The sequence below is a fragment of the Bos taurus genome, chromosome 9 (genome assembly GCF_002263795.3).
Source record: "Bos taurus isolate L1 Dominette 01449 registration number 42190680 breed Hereford chromosome 9, ARS-UCD2.0, whole genome shotgun sequence".
Classification (NCBI taxonomy): Eukaryota; Metazoa; Chordata; class Mammalia; order Artiodactyla; family Bovidae; genus Bos; species Bos taurus.
Genome location: NC_037336.1, coordinates 93,699,970 through 93,720,688, shown reverse-complemented (window position 1 = coordinate 93,720,688; position 20,719 = coordinate 93,699,970). Strand labels below are relative to the sequence as shown.

At 39.0% G+C, this 20,719-nt stretch overlaps 1 protein-coding gene and 1 non-coding gene across 10 annotated transcripts in view; both read right to left on the bottom strand.

Annotated features, from left to right (window-relative positions):
- The window catches only part of ARID1B (AT-rich interaction domain 1B), a 440,470-nt gene that overhangs the window by 124,765 nt on the left and 294,986 nt on the right, over nt 1-20,719 (bottom strand). For all 9 annotated transcript variants that reach the window (XM_024997101.2, XM_024997106.2, XM_024997102.2 and 6 more), the window contains one exon: nt 4,412-4,655. In XM_024997101.2, coding sequence (XP_024852869.2) covers nt 4,412-4,655 — 244 coding nt within the window. The remainder of the gene's footprint in view (nt 1-4,411; nt 4,656-20,719) is intronic.
- Nucleotides 7,790-7,861, bottom strand: TRNAC-ACA (transfer RNA cysteine (anticodon ACA)). Its single transcript has one exon. It is a non-coding gene; the product is annotated as a tRNA-Cys (tRNA).

Sequence of the window (20,719 nt, the reverse complement as noted above, 5' to 3'; positions counted from 1 at the left end):
AAACCAGTCAGTGCTGGGAATGGGAAGAAGGGTGAGGGAGAAAAGAAAGCAAACGGCTACAGACAGAAAAATACAGGGAAATTCCAAACAGATGTTTTCAAAAAGCAATCTGAGGATCATGCCCAGGGTGAGAAACCATGTAATCTCTGTCGGACATTTTTGTTTCATTGGTTCAGACTCAGAAGCAAATGTAGACAGACTAGAAATTATCTTAGAATCTAACGTGTGTGTGTGTGCTGTCTCTCAGTTGTGTCCAGCTCTTTGTGACCCCAAGGACTGCAGCCCTCCAGACTAATGTACAGACCAACAAAACTTAACATCAGGGCTAGAGATGGGGAAAGGAGGTGAGACTACTAAATCAGCTCTGAAGGGCTCATTTATTCTCTAAGGAAGCATGCCTGGATTTAGTTAAATATAAACCCCAAATGATCAACTTTATATTATCTCTAAAGTGTGGTTTTATTATTTATGACATAGTTCACAAAAGTATATTTTAAAAAAATTTTTAAAAGAAGGGCAGATAGACTAAAGGGAGGGGAAGACCACGTTTTTTTTCCCCCAATAAAATATGGCATGATTTTTAACAAATCCCCATAAAATAACACCACATAAAGTTTTCTGATGAGCATCTGTTAAAAATGCATGTTTGAATGTCCCTGGGTGTGGCTACGGAACAGAGTAGAGAAACAGGTGACATGTGGACTCGGGCCTCAAGGATGACTACCAAGAGCCCAGGACGAGAGTGCTGACAGTTCTGGGGCCCCTCTGTGTGAATCACAAAAGGGCGCCCTGTCTCCCCAGAGAGCTGCCGTATTTCACTGCCACTTACTCCTCTGGTCCACATCCCTGGTCCAACAAGCAACTTGCTCAAGTGAGTGTGGCAGCCCTGGCTAGGAACAGGGAGAGGGTGGGACTGATGTTGTCTAAATATATGCAGAAAGTGTAAGAAATAACCCAGGATTCTGATCTGCTCATCTATTGATAAATTTTATGCTAGACTGCCTGCCCATCACATCACACAGAAATCGATTTGCCAACAATCTTGAGTGCAGCAAGGGTTTTAAAAAAATGCTTGTCTTCTGTCTCCTCTTAACTTTCTCAGACTCAACCTCTCAGAAGAGCAACCACTGACCTACCTGTTGTTTTTTTTCAAGTTAGGAGAAAAATGGATTCAACTTTGTGAAACATTATGCTTTCATGGCTAGTTCTAGCGGTCCTACTGAATAATCTCAGTAAACTCAGCAAGTCATCACTGGGAGCTTTATATACATGTCCTCTGAATGGTACAAGAAAACCACTGGTGTAAGATTCAGACTTGTAGCCCAAACCCCCTGTGCTACTCTGGAGAGTAATGATCATGGACAAGTCTCTACATCTCATTTTGAATAACAACAATAACCGTAATCACAACAACAATTAACATGCACTGAATGGTTACTGCAAGCTTGCTTTATATACATTAACACATTTCATCTTTATAGTAACCCTGTGAGATGTGGTTATTATCTTTATAGACACAGAAACTGAGGCACAAGGAGGCTTAGCAGCTTGCCAAGTGGCAATAAAACGAGGAGGTGGGATCAGATGATTAAGAAAGTTTCTCTAGCTCAAATGTTACTTATAATTCCATCTGAGAGAAAGGAAAATAGATGCCAAAACTGCTTGCCAGATTTTGCAAGTGGTTATTCCTCTTAGAATGACACTAATATTAAAGAAATGTTCTATTTTCCATGTTTTACATGATTCTATTACTATACAGCTTCACACTCAGCAAAGATAATTCTGGATTTACCTGGATATCATGCCTCTGAAAACAAGTGGAACTTTTGCTGTGTAATTTCATCCCTGTACTAAATTTCACTGAATGGTCTTACCGAGCATCATGCAGAGTAATACAGGCTGCACTACGATGAGATGAAGTGAAGGCCCTGGCCCTGAGCAGTTAGAATTTCTGGCACAAGTTTACAAAACAAATAGACTTAAACATAGTTTCCAAGAAAGCTAAAAGTTTTCTATTGAAAACCCACTTTCCAAGAAGTTAACAGAGAAAAATCACAATCAGCTCCTGCCCTGAAGGTCCTGTGAAGGATAGGCCTCATAAGGCAAAAGGAGAAGAGGGTGGCAGAGAATGAGGTGGTTGGATGGCATCACCGACTCAATGGATATGAATTTGAGCAAACTCCTGGAGATATTGGAGGACAGGGAAGCCTGGAGTGCTGCAGTCCATGGGGTCCCAAAAAGTCAGACATGACTTAGCAACTGAACAATAAATAATAGGTCATCAGAATCACAGTTCGCTGAACAACTTTATCCTATGCAAAACACGACTGAGTACCAGACTCAGGACTTCCCTGGGGGCTCAGATGATAAAGCATCTGTCTACAATGCGGGAGACCTGGGTTCGATCCCTGGGTCGGGAAGATCCTCTGGAGAAGGAAATGGCAATCCACTCCAGTACTATTGCTTGGAAAATTCCATGGACAGAGGAGCTTGGTAAGCTACAGTGCATGGGGTCACAAAGAGTCGGACACGACTGAGCGACTTCACTTTCCACTATAACATGTGCTATCACGCCCTCCAAATCAAGCTCTTTTGTTGGGTTGTGTGTGTTCCATACAGCATCAAAATCCAAACAGTGAAATAAAACTTTCAAAATCCCCAACTAGAATGCTAAATATATGTATGAAAACCACCAGATTGTGAACTACCCGTATTAGGGATTTTAAATGAAAAACTAAAATATTTTTGTATCTCAGAAAAGTTTTCATTTAGTTTACTAAGAAAAGTCTTTCTGATGCAATTCAGAAAAATGGGGTCAGTTCACTGACAAATATAGTATTTTACATATAACTTTCCAATGTTTAGGCAGGTAAGACCTCAAAAACCATCTCAATACCAAAAATTGTCTAAGGAATTCTGGAATATAGAGTATTCATAGCTTTAAAAAAATTAAAAGCAGGTAAATCCAGGTTTTATTATTAAAACAACCATTATAAGGACAAGCAAATATTTTTGAAAGAAAATTAAGATGCCTTCAAAAAATATATTAAATTATATGTAATTCAAAATATGCATCTTGGGAACATAACATTTAGTCAAAAAAGCTAAGTGGAAAAGGACCACATATAGTTTTACATATGTAACTATACTTCATGATTTGCCCAGAATCTTCCTGGTTTATATATGTTCTACTGCAATTATTATTAGCAACCCTTATAGGCTCAAGTCTCTCAACGTGGCTGATAAATTATATAGTCATTTTTAATGTAATACATTTCTATAAAACTCAAAACTAAATGAAAATAACAATATATACTTCATTTATACTCTTTTAGAACCCAAAATAATCCACAAAGAATGATTTAAAATACATTCAGAGGATATCTGAGGCAGAGGAGAGGTATAGAGCTGAAGACAGGAAGGAACACACAGGTAAAAACAACAACTCCAGCTCTTAAATTGGATGGTGAGCCACGAGTACTCATTCGATAGTTGTTTCATAATTAGCATTTTTCATATGTTCTTATATGTTTATATACATATACAAAACTTTTATTTAAAAATAAAAAGAGCAAAATAATAAGATGGGGTAAAAATTACTATCCATGTTTTTAAGATAACAGAATAAACTATCAGAAAATTTATCAGCAATTCAATAGTAATTCTGACAGATGAGTAAAAAGTATTTTCTGGCAGCCACCTACATCATGCTAGCAAAAGTTACACAGAAAAAAATTTACATCTATTTGATGGATAAAGGAAAGCTGGTTGATATAAGAAAGAAAGCTGGAATAGGATGGGGCAACTGACAAATAAACAAACAAATAAATAACCCCAAGTATATGATAAAGGAAGCAAAAGATTTACAAGAGTATGAGTACGGAAACAGCTAATGCAAGAGGTTAATGGAACATGAACTTCTTCTATCAAAACTAAAAGGTAAGAGTTTGTATAAGTAACAAGGCCGTGAACGTATGCTGGCAAATTAAAACAGTGATAAGCATGAACATTAAAAATACTGTAGAAAATAACTTCCACAGTAATCTCACCTTATCAACAGAGGATCTTATTTAACAAAATCACTACGAAACATATCCTAAGAGAATAAGTAATTTTTTGGTGTAAGTTAAGGTAAACATGCAAACTGAAAGTAACAGGTGATTTTACTAAATCAGTGTTTATATTCATTAGTTGAGTATACTTAGGAACTAGGATGCTTGTATGCTTTAGTTGAGTATACTTAGGAACTAGGATGCTTGTATGCAGTTATACTCCTAACTTCTAATCATGGTCCCATCATTAGGTTTTTAAACAGTAAAAACATAATAATAATGGTATGTATGTTTTTATTGATGAAAACTAGGTCTGTATTTATTACAGAGTAAAATAGTAATTATTAAGAAATGAATACCTGGAATACTGGCAGGAGAAATTGGGCCAGATCGTGACTGGTTACTTCCTACAGGAGAGCCGACAGGAGAAGGCGATGGGCCCCCAGGGATGCTGGAGAGATGGGGAGATGCATGCGGAGAGAAAGGTGACTGAGCTGGGTTGCTCTGATCTCCTTGGCTGCTCGTGGACCCAGATGCACTGACTGCTGAGCTCAAAGTTGCTTCCGTTCCCGTGGGGAGGTCATCAATGGAGCCAGACAGGTCCTAAGGAGGAAAGAAATAGCATGCATTGATGGAGTAACACATATTTGGACAAATACCTATTCAAAACACTATTTGAAAATCTTAACCCGGTTAACCTTTCAGAGTTTTTCTAGAGAACACCCCAAATTCAGAGCACGGCCACTTGTTATTAGAAGACTTTAATGAGGTCTCTTGTAAGTTAAATCCATAGGATCTACTCTATCGCTAAAAAGTTTGTACCTTTCATTAAACTGTCTTACAGCTTTCCTTTAAGCTGTCAGCACCTAGTCCAACAAACCCGTCAAAGACTCACAGGAAAAGCATGCTAGGTGGTGATGTACCTACCATCTGAATGGAATGCCCGATTCATACAGGATCACTTCAGTAAACTAAAAACTAAAGGCTTTGGATCCTCCTACTTAAAGATCAATATTGGAGGGCTATCTGAATTTCAAAATATGATCTTCTAATGTAATAGCAATCCAAACTGTAACCTAACTGTAACCTAACCTTGTGGGAAGAAATTCTGATATTTTAGGTAATGCAAAAATTCTCTTTTAAATAGAAGAGTGATGTGTATTTTTATCTGGTATGATGAAAATAAATCCCTTTGAAGTTATGTTGGCAGAAATGAGTCCTAATGTTATAACTTACTACCTTTTTTTGAAACAGTCATTTGTTTATTAACTCTAGAAAAACAAGAGGTACCATACCAGAAGGAAGTGCAACCAAAGTATATTATTTGGCCTAGCAGTGAACACTGAGTACTGGTATAGTATATGTTTGTATTTGTTGTTGTTTAGTCGCTAAGTTGTGTCCGACTCTTTTGCGACCCCATGGACTGTAGCCTGTCATGCTCCTCTGTCCGTGGGATTTCCCAGGCAAGAATACTAGAGTGGGATGCCATTTCCTTCTCCAATAACTTACTTTTTGTAACAGTTTTAAGCTAAACAAACAATCTTTAAGATCCTGTAACTTTACCATAATACCCTCTAAGGCAGATATTAAAACTCCCATTTGACAGACATAGAAAACAAAGGTCAGAGAGTCAAGGTTACTGTTACCAGTTACAACACTGAGGACAGACAGCGCCTCCAAAGATCATGACAGGAGAGAAGAGAAACGAGAAAACTGTCCTCTGAGCCCTCATCAGAGTGAGAGGAGACAGAACCTCACGGCTGGACACAGAGGTCCCAAATGGGGTTCCCACCAACAGGAGCTCTGTACAGTGCAGGCCCGTGGCAGTGGCGAGGCTCCCACATCACTGACTCTGCAAACCGAGATGAGACCTGGAACTAGGTGCTGAATGAGCCCTAAAGGCTGAGAAGCAGGATAAAAGATATTTGTCTTGATAACTTAGAACTAAATACTGCAGAATGGGATCAGAAATACTAGGTCATGGTATTGTCTGTAAAGCAGATTCAACCCTAATTGACATCTTCCACTCACACAATTTTATCGTTTAATTTTACCTCACTGCTTACCACTGGGACTGCTAAAACTAGGGCTCTGGAAACTGATGGAGGAAGATGCTTAGGACCTGAAGAATGAATGTAGACCAGGCAGTGCAAAGGGGGCCACTAAAGCAGAGCTGGTTAGAGCTCTTCAGGGTACCCCAAAATGTCACAACATAAACTCAGGATGAGGATCCAAGACTCCTAGAAAGTTTATCTATTAACCATATATCATACAATTAACTTTTCTCTTTTTAACAGCCAAATTGCCAATGATTAAAAACATACTAAAGAATAGCTGATGAGATGAGAACCTCACAAAAAGATGATTATAGAAAAGCAAAAATTTCTTATACTAAGAAGAATAACATCTAAGTAAAACACAGTAATCTTCAATGTCATATAATTGAGCGTATGAGTGAGAAACCTAACAGTAGCAAGTGACTGAAAATATAACCCCTAGAAAAAGTATCATCAGAGCTCCAAAATAAAATGGGACAAACAGAATCATGTTTTCAGAATTCAGAGAAAAAAATATATTAATATAAATATCTCTACTTAAGGCACATGAGACGGATGGTTTTGCATATATTCAGCAGATAAAACATTGTATTCAACTTGATGACTGGGTTCAACAACAGTTCAGTTCAGACTTTCAGAACTTTTTGTGAAGCCAGGTAGAAACAGAGGAAGAATATTATGCAAGAAAAATACTATGTACAATGTAGAAAGTATTTAGTTCAGTTCAGTTCAGTCGCTCAGTCGTGTCCAACTCTTTGCGACCCCTTGGACTACAGCACGCCAGGCCTCCCTGTCGATCACCAACTCCCGGAGTTTACCCAAACTCATGTCCGTTGAGTCGGTGATGCCATCCAGCCATCTCATCCTCTGTCATCGCCTTCTCTTCCTGCCCTCAATCTTTCCCAGCAACAGGGTCTTTTCTAAGGCTACTGGAAAAACCATAGCCTTGACTAGATGGACCTTTGTTGACAAAGTAATGTCTCTGCTTTATAATATGCTGTCTAGGTTGGTCATAGCTTTTCTTCCAAGGAGTAAGCGTCTTTTTATTTCATGGCTGCAGTCACCATCTGCAGTGATTTTGGAGCCCCCCAAAATAAAGTCTGTCACTGTTTGCACTGTTTCTCCATCTATTTCCCATGAAGTTATGGGACCAGATGGCATCATCTTTGTTTTCTGAATGTTGAGCTTTTTGCCAACTTTTTCACTCTCCCCTTTTACTTTCAACAAGAGGCTCTTGAGTTCTTCACTTTCTGCCATAAGGGTGGTGTCATGTACATATCCGAGGTTATTGATATTTCTCCTGGCAATTGTGAAGTATTTACACTTTAGCAATTAACACAATTATCTGACTTCCTCCAAATAAAACTTAAGTACACACATGCAGAGGAGTGAGGTGCAGGCTGACAGGGACCACAGGACAGGATTCCACCCATTCCTCTTGCTGCAGGGTGAATGCTGGCCTCTCTCCAGGTGTAGAAGATAGCTGGGTCCTGAATAATTCTTTAAGTACCTATCCCCAACGTATTCCCTTCCTAACCTGATATAAAGTGAAAGTGAAGTCGCTCAGTAGTGTCTGACTCTTTGCGACCCCATGGATTGTAGCCTACCAGGCTCCTCTGTTCATGGGATTTTCCAGGCAATAGTCCTGGAGTGGACTGCCATTTCCTTCTCCAGGAGATCTTCCCAACCCAGGGATCGAACCTGGGTCTCCTGCATTGTAGACAGACGCTTTACCGTCTGAGCCACCAGGGAGTTCACAAAAGTGCAAAGGGGCACACCTGTGGGCTCCACAAAGCAGGGCATGGCAAGCTATGTGAGGACTAAAACTAAATCCTACCTATTGTGGCTCCACCCATAAGCCACACATTTTTAAATGACTGAAAAAAAAATCAGAAGAGTAATACTTTGTGATACATGAAAAATATTTGAAATTCAAATTTCAGGGTCCTGTAACATCTTACTAGGACATCTTATAGTCACAGCAATTTCTCTGAAGTGCTGTCTATGGCTGCTTTGGGGCCACAATGGAGACCTACATTGAGACTATGGCCCTCAAAGCCTATAGTATTTACTTTCTGGCCCTTATAGAAAACAGTGCTGACCTGCTGTATCTAGTCTGGCCTCTCATGTCTTTGCCTCTTCCATGGGGAAACAGGAGGAGGACAGACAGGTCTCAGCCGAAATGCATGGTGACCTATGTGCACACAGGCTTCACCAGGAACAGGGAATGACTCCACATTCATTCCTGTCTGGAAAACACTGACTGGGCGCCAGATAGAATTCTCCTCTTTAGCGGTATCAGACTAACTCAGGGAGCCCCTACTTAAGAATGGGTGGTGGGCTCTGTGTACAGACACCTATTACCTAACAAATGTGCATTATTCATAAATAAGGGTCCATCACGTAAGAATCAGTTGGGAGGAAATACGCCTTTCATGATTTCTTTAAAGAAAAAAAAAAAAAAAAAAAACTGGTAGGTAACTAGATATAAAATCATTATTTTCTAATATACTACAATATGGAATTCAACAGAAAAGATGACACAGATTCAATTTTTAAAAAAAAATCATTATTTGAAATTAAATAATTTTATGCAAATCTTTTTTCATAAAAAACAAACTGTTACTTGGAAAATTTAAAAATTCTCTGCACTACCTATAAATTCCTTCCCTGTTCTCCCTTAAAATTCTGTTATGGTTGAAAAAGTGACACGGATGGGTGTTAAGAGAGCTTCATTCAAGCTGCAAAGGCATGAAAAACATTTCTGTTATTCAACAAGCTGATCAAAGAAATATCAAGAGAAAAATATAAAAACGGTGGCTTTCTTAGTGTTCACAAGTCATCAGAATTTCAGTGCTGACTACACCTCAGTGTAACAGAAGAGTAATAAAAAGGTATAATTTCTGTATTACTGTTATACACACACGTAACTTTTATATGTAAATTACAGGGAAATATTCCCGCCCTGCAGATACTTAGGGTATCCATATGTATAGCTATCTTAAAACACGTTAATAAAAGAAGTTCAACAGTGGTTTAAACATTCAGCCTAGTTAACAAAGAAGCTCTGTAACGAATACCCCTCTAGAGGACAATTTAGTCAGCAGGGCACCAACTCTATTCTTCTTTTCTAAGTACCATCAGATCTATGATGCCTGTAAAGAACAGAGAGACCTTCCTGCATCTCATTCTAAGCGAGGCACCTTCAAGCTACAGTGCTTCCATTTGTCTTGCTGGGAACTGGCAGACAAGGTAATTGCAGGGAGGACTCCTTTAAGGGGCTGGAGTCCCTCTGCCCCACAGCATTCCTTGCATCCTCCCTCTTTACTGAGGGAGTGAAGGGTAAGGCAGTGGCTTCATATGCTCATGCATAGTAAATTCGGTATTTTGCCATGACAATCTGATTTGATAAAGTCTTGCTATCAAGTTGGGTTTTCAATATCTGACATCACTCAGAATACTGAATACTTCCAGCATACCCCAAATAATACAGTCCCTACTATCAATGGTTAGTTTATATTTAGAAAATCAATGCTTTTTTTGGGGAAAAGCTTGTTTTACTTTAAAATGTAATTTAAATCATAGTTCCCCACAAAGACTTGCCCCTCTGTAACCATCATCCTTCCACCTTCAGCCCATGTAAAATTTTCATTCTAACCTAAGTGACAAGTACAAGAGATTTCACTGTGCTTAGAATGAAATGCCACCTGAGAGCAGTAACAATCCTATCAGACTCCGACAAGAGAAACACTGATGAATTAACATAGAGCAAAGATATGTTCTGATTCAACATGATGGGCCAGGGCAGTGATGACAGAATGTATAGAACAAGTGCCAGGAAGGAGCACAAGAGGAATTTTTAAATTTCTACAAAATATAAAATAGGCATACAACATTAAGTATAAATATAAATACAAATTGTACATGATCCTTCCTAAGAATATTTTACATTCATATATCATGACTTCACTACATCTAGAGACCTCTTTGGTTTTGATGGTATTCAGTTTATCTAATAAGTCAGCTTGCTAAAGGATAAATTCAGTCAATACTGGTGATGTCTTACTGTCTTGAACTGGGAATAAGTCAGAAAATTTTACTCCCTTGTTTAATTAAATAAGTGGGTTTGTGTTTTTTTTTAAAGCAGATCAACTCAAAAATACTCTCAGCTATGGTTCTTAATACAATTAGTTGACAGTATTATATCAGCCACTGGTAGAAAACTGCTAAGCCTCACATGAACTGGGCATCTCTTGCTCAGAAGAGCCCCAAGAGAGTATGAGGATAAACACTGAATTAGAAACAGAGAAGATATTTCAATCAATGAGACAAGTTCAGGTCTCTTGTTTAAGGGTTTTAATAGGATACAGTTAATGATTTCTCACTGTGACTTCCCATGGGTTTGAAGCACAGGTGAAAATGCCAGCTCAATGGTCTTTAAAAAAGTCAGTTATCTTCAAAAGCAGAAATAGTGTCTATTCTCCTTTTTAGAATATTGAGTATGAAATCCTGGCATGTAGTTTTTCTTTCTCTCTCTCCAACTAGGCCCTAACTTTCTTAAGGACAATGCTGAAGAGAGGAGGATTTGACCGGTCACTGATGAGTGTCACTGAATTTATAAGCTTTACAGTAAAATACAGCTGCAAACACCATACAAAGTAAGCCAGCACATGCAAACATTTCTAAATATTTACCAAAAATGCTCTAATGAAAATGACTGAGATTGCCATTAAAATTTAGCAATGAATTCTTGGCCCTCTGTTTCCAATTACCATCCCGGAGGCCAAGCACCCAGGCTCATTAGATGCTTAGCTCCTTGGAAACACACTGTAAAATCGTTTCATACCCTCCAACCTTATTTCAGAACTATGATTTTGGACATGTGATACAAATACACCTTGAGGTTGATATTAGAATTGAGCCAATAATTTGACTGACATATATACACAAAAAGAACAACCTCACAGTGACTGTTTAACTTCCATGATATTTGTAGGCTTCTTTTCAGCACAAACCTACATAACAGTGTACTTCAAGACATCCACCAAAGTCCCTGCTGCTTTCATTTGTCTAGACAGCAAATGAGTTAAAAGCTCAGACTTCCGGTGTAAAGGAATTAAAAATTGAAAGGCACAGAAAGAATCCACGAATAAAATCCTACCAAGCACTAAGTTTTAGGCCTGCAAAGCATCTTCTTACAAAGTTATATAAATATGTATCTTACTTTCTACTTAAACATATCCAAATAACAAATATTTATCTTTTCATTATATGTGATGGTGGTTTACTTGCTAAGTCATGTCCGACTCTTACAATCCCATGGACTGTAGCCTGCCAGGCTCCTCTGGTCCATGCTATATACAATTCTTAGCCTTAGTATGTATGATGTCAACTGGAAAAAAATGTTTGATCCTAATTTAAAAATAGTCACAAAATCAACAGATGACAAACTCATATCCAAAGCCAGGGATAACACAAGGAAAATTAATGAGTCAGAATTCATTTTAAGAGAGGTAGCCAATAACCACTTTTTGGGGAAACGACTTTCACCTGATTCATTTGCATCCTCTCTTAAGCAAAGATTCCTTGACCGGTAACTTTCATTTTAAAGGGATATTTACAAGATAATTAGCTGAACTGATACTTTACAGAAACAGGATTTGGAATTAAGCATGCTATCATAAGCAAAAAATTTTATAATGATTTTATTTCCTTTGATTTTTAAAAACTTTCCACCTAAATAAAAGCCATCCACAAAGTTCCTTCGGCTAAAACCCCTGATATCAAATTGCCACTCTAAATTTAGAAGTGGTAAACAATATAAGTATGAAATATGCATCATGTAAGGGAATTTTTTCCACTTCACAGGCCTCAAGCGGACCCTAAATTATTCTCAGTTTTTGAAGTCTGCCCAGGGAGAGTCTCTGCTCTTCTGCTATTAATAGCAGACATTATGTAGAGTAGGAATAACGACAAATAGACTCAACAAATAGTGTTTATCATATTGTGCAAACACAGTACAGTCTTGAAGTTAAAAATAACTTGGTAAGAAAATTTATATTTATCTTTTAGTTGTATAGAATTTGGGAATAATTTTCATCTGTAAATAGCATTGCCCTTCGTGGTTATAATCCTGGGACTACCCTCTCAGGTGATGATCCTGATGATTTGATGCTCAAGATCATGATCTGATGATTTTTAGGGGTAACAACTATAACCACAATTCTCTATAGCAGAGATACTATGTGCATTTTCTTTCATGAGGAGCCTACAACATCTTGTTAGCTCTAGCCCATTGTTCCTACCATTCAAAATGTTTTTTAACTTTTTCACTGTCTGAAATAGCCAGGACCCTTCCTGACCTCAAGTCAAAGCCCCAAACAGTGCTGAAAACACTAAAAAAGATTCACATGTGAATAACTGCCGGCCCTTTGTTATTTAAGAACAATGAAATCTTAAAGAATATACTTAATACAAATGGAAGACTACTGGTGATACTAAAGCTATATAATAAAGTGAGAATACTAAATAATTTGAGGAGGGATATTTGTACTGTCTTAGGAACAGCCTCAGGCAGGCAGGCCCTCTCTAAGGTTTGCATACGGGGGTGTGGGATGGGTAGGTGGGAGGAAGTAGGGGAAAAGGTAGACCATTTTTTCATGTGGATGACATTTTACAATTAAATTGGCCTGCACAGGTGGTCTTGAACACTTCAGCGTCCTTCTTTCATGGAGTATCAATGGAGACAGAGAAACAGCTAAGCAGGTTTAAGTTCAACGACAAAGCAGAAATTCTGTGATGGATGGGTGACTTAACAAGTGTTGTGGAATACAGAATGGTAGGTCTTCAGCCAGCTCACATCAGGCCAGGGGCTGCTGTCTGTCACGGGTCCAGGTGAGGAGTGATAAGTAGAGAGCAGAGAGAACCATGGGTGCAGGCAAAATCTATGGGAGACTATGCCATGTGAGAAGGGGGAGGCTGGAAAAGCAGAATGAGTGAGGATGCAGCTGAAGAGGCCACCCAGGGACAGTTGTGAATGACTTCACAGGCTCAGGCCAAGGAATATGGACTTACAATTTTAGGAATTAGGGAGCCAACAGAGGTCTAAAAGGTGAGTTCCAATATTATCAAACAAGGAAAAAAAAAAATACAGTGTAGTGCCAAATGAGAAATGTTAAACATTGTAAAGCAAAACAAAACAAAACCCAAAATCCTCATGTTTTCAAATGTTTATGAACACAGATTGCTTTAAACATGATTAAAATTGCAGGTACCATTCAAAAATAAATTTGTAAAATATTTTTTAAAAATCTATACATTTTAGTACTATATAAAACTTAATATATAGGTGAACAAAAGCAAAAGTGCTTAAATAACTATAGCCTGGGTTAAATATTAGTGTGGTTTCTAATTGGAAAATTTCATGAGCCTACAGTCATCTTACTCCTTTCATTTATACTTAAGAATCAATGGCTAAAACAATTTTAAGGATACAGATTTTACCGTTAAAATGGCACAACAATGTCTAAAGACTACTTATGAGTAACAATTTAACAGATTATATTCTTTAACTGCATATTCTATTTCAAAACCAAAATTCTGAAGACATCTAGTCTCAGTTCAGTTCAGTCACTTAGTCATGTCTGATTCTTTGCGACACCATGGACTGCAGCACACCAGGCTTCCCTGTCCATTACCAACTCCCGGAGCCTGCTCAAACTCATATCCATTGACTCGGTGATGCCACCCACCATCTCATCCTCTGTCATCCCCTTCTCCTCCTGCCTTCAATCTTTCCCAGCATCAAGGTCTTTTCTAAGGAGACAGTTCTTTGCATAAGATGGCCAAAGTATTAGAGCTTCGGCTTCAGCATCAGTCGTTCCAATGAATATTCAGAACTGATTTCCTTTAGGACTAACTTATTTGATCTCCTTGCAGTCCAAGGGACTCTCAAGAGTCTTCTCCAACACCACAGTTCAAAAGCATCAATTCTTTGGCACTCAGCTTTCTTTATGAGAACTCCACGAACAGTATGAAAAGACATCTTAGTTACACAGGAGGAAAATGAGCTCATGCCACGCAGGCACAGGGATGTGGGTATGTGGGCTTATGGTTTGGTGCTTTACAAATATCAACACCAGGTATGAAACTGTAAGTATGAATGACCCATGTGCTTTAAAAGCAAACTGACAAACTAACAAGATCTGTAAATACGTAAGATTTAGAGTTTGTCTACTGATATGAGGTTTTATTACTGAAAGTATATCATAAATCTTTACAGCAGAAAAGCAATAGACACCATCTTTTGCATCTCTCAAGGTAAAAAACAACTATTGTATATCTTAAAAGTACAGTGCTTAGCACATAGAAATTCTGAAAATAAAAGTTAAAAACAAAAAAGCATGAACCCTCAAGAGACCTCTATTTCTTCAGTATACAGCAATGAAATACTTCAATAAGACATAGGAACTGCAAATAAATTAGCAACTTGAAAAACAAAAACAGAAAAAAACATAGCTCCCAAACTGTACCAGGTCTACATGGAGTAACTGGAAGTTCTGCTGTAGAATTAATACTAAAACTTCATTTTTTGACATTTTACCCAGTCACATGAGGCATATGAACATACATACTTATTCTACATACTTCACTGAATTTTTAAAACCTTTTGTTTTGAAATGACTTTAGCCTCACCTGGAAGCAGCAAAGACAGTACTGATGTTCCTTCACTCAGGTTGCCTTAACGCTGACATTTTACATGGTAACCAGGGCACATTTATTAAAACTATGAACTTGAAATTGGTGTAATACTATCAATGAAACTACAGACTTCATTCAAATTTGCAGCCTTTACAGTAAAGTCTTCCTCCTGTTCCAGGACACATATCACATTTATTCACCTTGTCTCCTTAGTCTCCTCTGATCGGTGACAATTTCTCAAATCCTTCCCTGTTTTCCACAACCAGAACACATTTGAAGAGCACTCCTGAGGTATTTTGTAGAATGTTCTTCAATTTGTGTCTAGTGTTTTCTCCTGGTTAGGCTGGGGTTACGGATTTAGGGGAAGAATACCACAGGAGTGATCAGGTAATACTTCTGTCAGCACTAAATGGTAGTTGTTGTTGTTCAGTTGCTAAGTTGTGTTGACTCTCTGTGACCCCATGGACTGCAGCATGCCAGGCTTCCCTGTCTTTCATTATCTCCCAAAATTTGCTCAAACTCATGTCCATTGAGTTGGTGGTGCCATCCAACCATCTCATCCTCTGTTGTCCCCTTCTCCTCTTGCCTTCAATCTTTCCCAGCATCAGGGTCTTTTCTAATGAGTCAGTTCTTCACATCAGGTGGCCAAAGTATTAGAGCTTCAACTTCAGTATCAGTCCTTTCAATGAATATTCAGGACTGATTTCCTTTAGGATTGACTGGCTTGATCTTACTGCAGTTCAGGACTCTCAAGTCTTCTCCAGCACCACAATTCAAAAGCATCAATTCTTCTTCCAATTGAGATTTCATGACCATAAAACATTGGAGAGAGAAAAATACACACTCTATGCTCTTCCAGACACATGTAGAGGAATGTAACTTAGAATAACCACTTTAGACAAAAATTTATAAGCATTTTGTAAAGCTGAAGATGCATTTACCTTATGATCCAGGATGTCCACTCCTAGGTTTATACACTGGCACACACACATATGGAGACATATGTAAGCATAGTAGCACTGTTTCAGTATTGTATTGTTTAAAAAAAAAAGGGAGAGAGAGAGACAATCTAATTTTCCAGTGATATAAAATCAAGAGATCTATTCAGAATATGGGGTACTATACAGCAATGAAACTGAATGACCTAGAACTAAAAATGTTAATATAAACCTCACAAACAATACTGATAGAAAGCTAACAAAAACTCTGAATGTGGCAGTATGTATCTGACACAGAAGAGAAGGCATGGAAGAAAGGAGTGGACTGTAAACCTGGTGGTGGAATTCAGGCCAGAGCAGCAGCAGGAGCCGGGATCAGAGGAGGCGACAAGAGAGGCAGCAGCACCATCTGTGGATCAGAGGGAGAGGCTGCTCCAGGGACCTCTGCGCGCGGTTCATTCGAGGAAGCCCTGCTTCCCTCGGAGAGTCTTCCATCACCACCTGGTAAGGCCTCCCCGGACATTTACACCACCAGAATGAGCTGCCCAGCCCCTTCCTCCATGGTCCTGCATCATACGTATCTACTACAGAACTTCCCGGGTCGAGTTTTAATGAACTGTCAGCATTCGCTACAATTGCAAACTCTGAAGGAGGACCACTTACTTCCAGACTTTGGCTTTGACCACTTTGACACTGACCATGGGCAACATACTTAACCTTTCTGTGCTTCATACTCCCCTTATCTATAAAATGGGGGAAATGCTAGTATCTGCCAACAAGAGTTGTTGTGAGAATTAAATGGGAAGTTATACGTAAAAGAATTAGTGCTGCAGCATCTCTGTAAGTGTGAGCTGTTATCACTAGTAACCATAGAGGAGAGGCAGTGGGTTAGAGAGCCTAAACCACTGAGTCACTGGGGATACAGAGCCAGACCGCAGCGTCAGCAGAAGGACATGGCTGCAAAGTGAAGAGGAGGCCGGGAATTGCACCCTTCCCCAGTTTCCTGGTCCCGGTCGGCACTGACCTAGCCGCATCGAACATTCATGAGCTCTGAGTAAGATAAAGACTGCCTGCACTGTGTTTATGAACACAGGTTTTCAACAATAATTCTAACAATGAAGTTATAACAAAATTATAGTACTGGAAAGTGGTTAAGGAAAATAACCATAATGACTCACTACTTAAGGTAAAGTTTTTACATTTCCATAGGAATCATTTTTAAGACTTCTGAGGGTTTTAGAAAAAAAGTAGAGAATTCAAAAAAAATCTTTTAACATAGTCAGCCTGAGTAGATTACAGATGGAAATGTTGTGTAAAGGCTATTGTTGTACCTTGACCACCTGATGCGAAGAGCTGACTCATTGGAAAAGACCCTGATGCTGGGAAAGACTGAGGGTGGGAGAAGTGGGAGACAGAGGATAAGATGGTTGGATGGCATCATCAACTCAATGGACATGAGTTTGACCAAACTCCGGGTACTAGTGAAGGACAGGGAAGCCTGGTGTGCTGCAGACCATGGGGTCGCAGAGACAGACACGACTGAGTGGCTGAACAACAACAATGAAATTCAGTACATGCAACACTCCCCTCAAAGGCAAACTTAAAAACATGAATGTTTCCTCATTTTCAGTTATGATTTACAGACTCAATGAGATGAAAGGTTGTTTTCAACTTTGTACAGGGGCAGCTGGTCACTTAATACCTCAAGTGCTAGCACTAAGGGGCATTTTATATAACACATCTTCCTAAGAACATATAACCATTTTATAATGTATTACTTCAAAACTACTTTTCCAAAAGAGGTGCTTATAAACCTACTCAGAGTTTCAGACAGAAACTTCTAATATCAATAATACTAATGATGGTGACGGTGATGATGATTATCAATAGATAAGGGCCTGAGTTAGGTCTTGAATTCTAGCACATTTCACATTTACCCACACTATCTAAGACTAGAGATCTCAAGAAAATTAGAGATACCAAGGGAACATTTCATGCAAAGATGAGCTCGATAAAGGACATGGATAAAGGATATGGACCTAACAGAAGCAGAAGATATTAAGAAGAGGTGGCAAGAATACATAGAAGAACTGTACAAAAAAGATCTTCATGACCAAGATAATCACGATGGTGTGATCACTCACCTAGAGCCAGACATCCTGGAATGTGAAGTCAAGTGGGCCTTAGAAAGCATCACGACGAACAAAGCTAGTGGAGGTGATGGAATTCCAGTTGAGCTATTTCAAATCCTGAAAGATGATGCTGTCAAAGTGCTGCACTCAATATGCCAGCAAATTTGGAAAACTCAGCAGTGGCCACAGGACTGAAAAAGGTCAGTTTTCATTCCAATCCCAAAGAAAGGCAATGCCAAAGAATGCTCAAACTACCGCACAATTGCACTCATCTCACACGCTAGTAAAGTAATGCTCAAAATTCTCCAAGCCAGGCTTTAGCAATATGTGAACCATGAACTTCCTGATGTTCAAGCTGGTTTTAGAAAAGGCAGAGGAACCAGAGATCAAATTGCCAACATCCGCTGGATCATGGAAAAAGCAAGAGAGTTCCAGAAAAACATCTATTTCTGCTTTATTGACTATGCCAAAGCCTTTGACTGTGTGGATCACAATAAACTATGGAAAATTCTGAAAAAGACGGGAATACCAGACCACCTGACATGCTTTCTAAGAAACCTATATGCAGGTCAGGAAGCAACAGTTAGAACTGGACATGGAATAGACTGGTTCCAAATAGGAAAAGGAGTACGTCAAGGCTGTATATTGTCACCCTGCTTATTTAAGTTATATGCAGAGTACATCATGAGAAACGCTGGGCTGGAAGAAGCACAAGCTGGAATCAAGAGTGCTGGGAGAAATATCAGTAACCTCAGATATGCAGATGACACCACCCTTATGAAGAAAGTGAAGAGGAACTCAAAAGCCTCTTGATGAAAGTGAAAGTGGAGAGTGAAAAGTTGGCTTTAAGCTCAACATTCAGAAAACGAAGATCATGGCATCTGGTCCCATCACTTCATGGAAAATAGATGGGGAAACAGTGGCAGACTTTATTATTTTGGGCTCCAAAATCACCGCAGATGGTGACTGTAGCCATGAAATAAAAAGACGCTTACTCCTTGGAAGAAAAGTTATGACCAACCTAGATAGCATATTTAAAAGCAGAGACATTACTTTGCCAACAAAGGTCTGTCTAGACAAGGCTATGGTTTTTCCTGTGGTCATGTATGGATGTGAGAGTTGGACTGTGAAGAAGGCTGAGCGCCGAAGAATTGATGCTTTTGAACTGTGGTGTTGGAGAAGACTCTTGAGAGTCCCTTGGACTGCAAGGAGATCCAACCAGTCCATTCTGAAGGAGATCAGTCCTGGGATTTCTTTGGAGGGAATGATGCTGAAGCTGAAACTCTAGTACTTTGGCCACCTCATGCGAAGAGTTGACTCATTGGAAAAGACTCTGATGCTGGGAGGGATTGGGGGCAGGAGGAGAAGGGGATGACAGAGGATGAGATGGCTGGATGGCATCACTGACTCGATGGATGTGAGTCTGGGTGAACTCTGGGAGGTGGTGACGGACAGGGAGGCCTAGCGTGCTGTGATTCATGGGGCTGCAAAGAGTCAGACACTACTGAGCGACTGAATTGAACTGAACTGAACTGAACCTCCTGACAGAGCCATTTGTATGCCAGGCAATGGTATTACTGTACCTCACACTTACAGGTCATTATCCTGTTGCTTGGACCATGTTCTCAGGTCACCAAGAAGAATAAAGAGTTTTCTCTGATGACCACTTTAGTCTACCTTAAATGGTCTCAAAGAAGGTGTAAACAAATTAAGAGATAGGATTCTGAAAGGCAGAATGGTAAAATTCACATTTCCTTTGCCTTCTAAACCCTTTGAACAAGGGAGACACCTTAACAGCCTGACTCGCAAGACCATCACATTGCTGAATTCCTCTTTATCCCAGTAAATCATAAGTTTTGATATAAAATTGGACTCTTCAGCAACCTAAAGATCTTTGGAAAGTGCAATGACACCTCCTTCTGAATCTCTGCATCTTATTCCCCCCTTCTAATGACTGGCTTTTAAAATGCATTTGTTAGATGTTAGTTTTGTTTGGAATATTTTTATTGTATTGGGGGTAGGAAGTTATGGGGAAGCTGGGCTCTGGGACCACACCCTGGCTGGACCCCAATCCCAGCTCCTCTCTCACTGACTCAGAGGACTTGGGCAAACGACTGAGCGCCATCAGCCACAACTTCTCATCTGTATGCAGCACAGGCACAACAGAAAAAATGACCTCACAGTGTCTCACGGAGAGTTCAGAGAGGTAAACGGTGTATATAAAGCACTAAGCATGAAGCCTGGTGCCAGGTAAGTGCTCGTTAAATATTTATTGTAAGGTAGGTATACATTCTGGAGTAAGGGCATTTTGAAATCAAGTCCTGGCTCCACCAACTTCCCCTAATCTTGGGCAAGTTACTTAACTTCACTGAGCCTCAGGCTCACCATCTACAATAGGGGAGAAAAATTAATTATGCCATGGTGAAAATTAAATATAATTATAAAAACTAAGCATACAGTAAATGCTCAATAAATAGCTACTATGTATATAAGTGCATACATACACATTACCATATACACATTTCAAATACTTAACACTTTTTTAAAAACCCTGTTTATCATGTAAAAATACATTTTCAATACAGAATAAAGAATTTACAAATGACTTCTAGAAAAATATTTCACTTATAAGCTTGATGAGTATAACCAAATCTCATAAATAGCGAAAATATTAGTATTTTCAGAATAGATGTTAACACTTAATACAAAAGTATATGGTAATAAAATAACAAGACAAAGTTGGACAAATAAAAATTATGCTCCTGTGCACAGTTTTCACATTTTATCAGGGTAAGATATTTTAACAAAAATTTCCTCATGGTCTTCATTAGCAAGTCTGC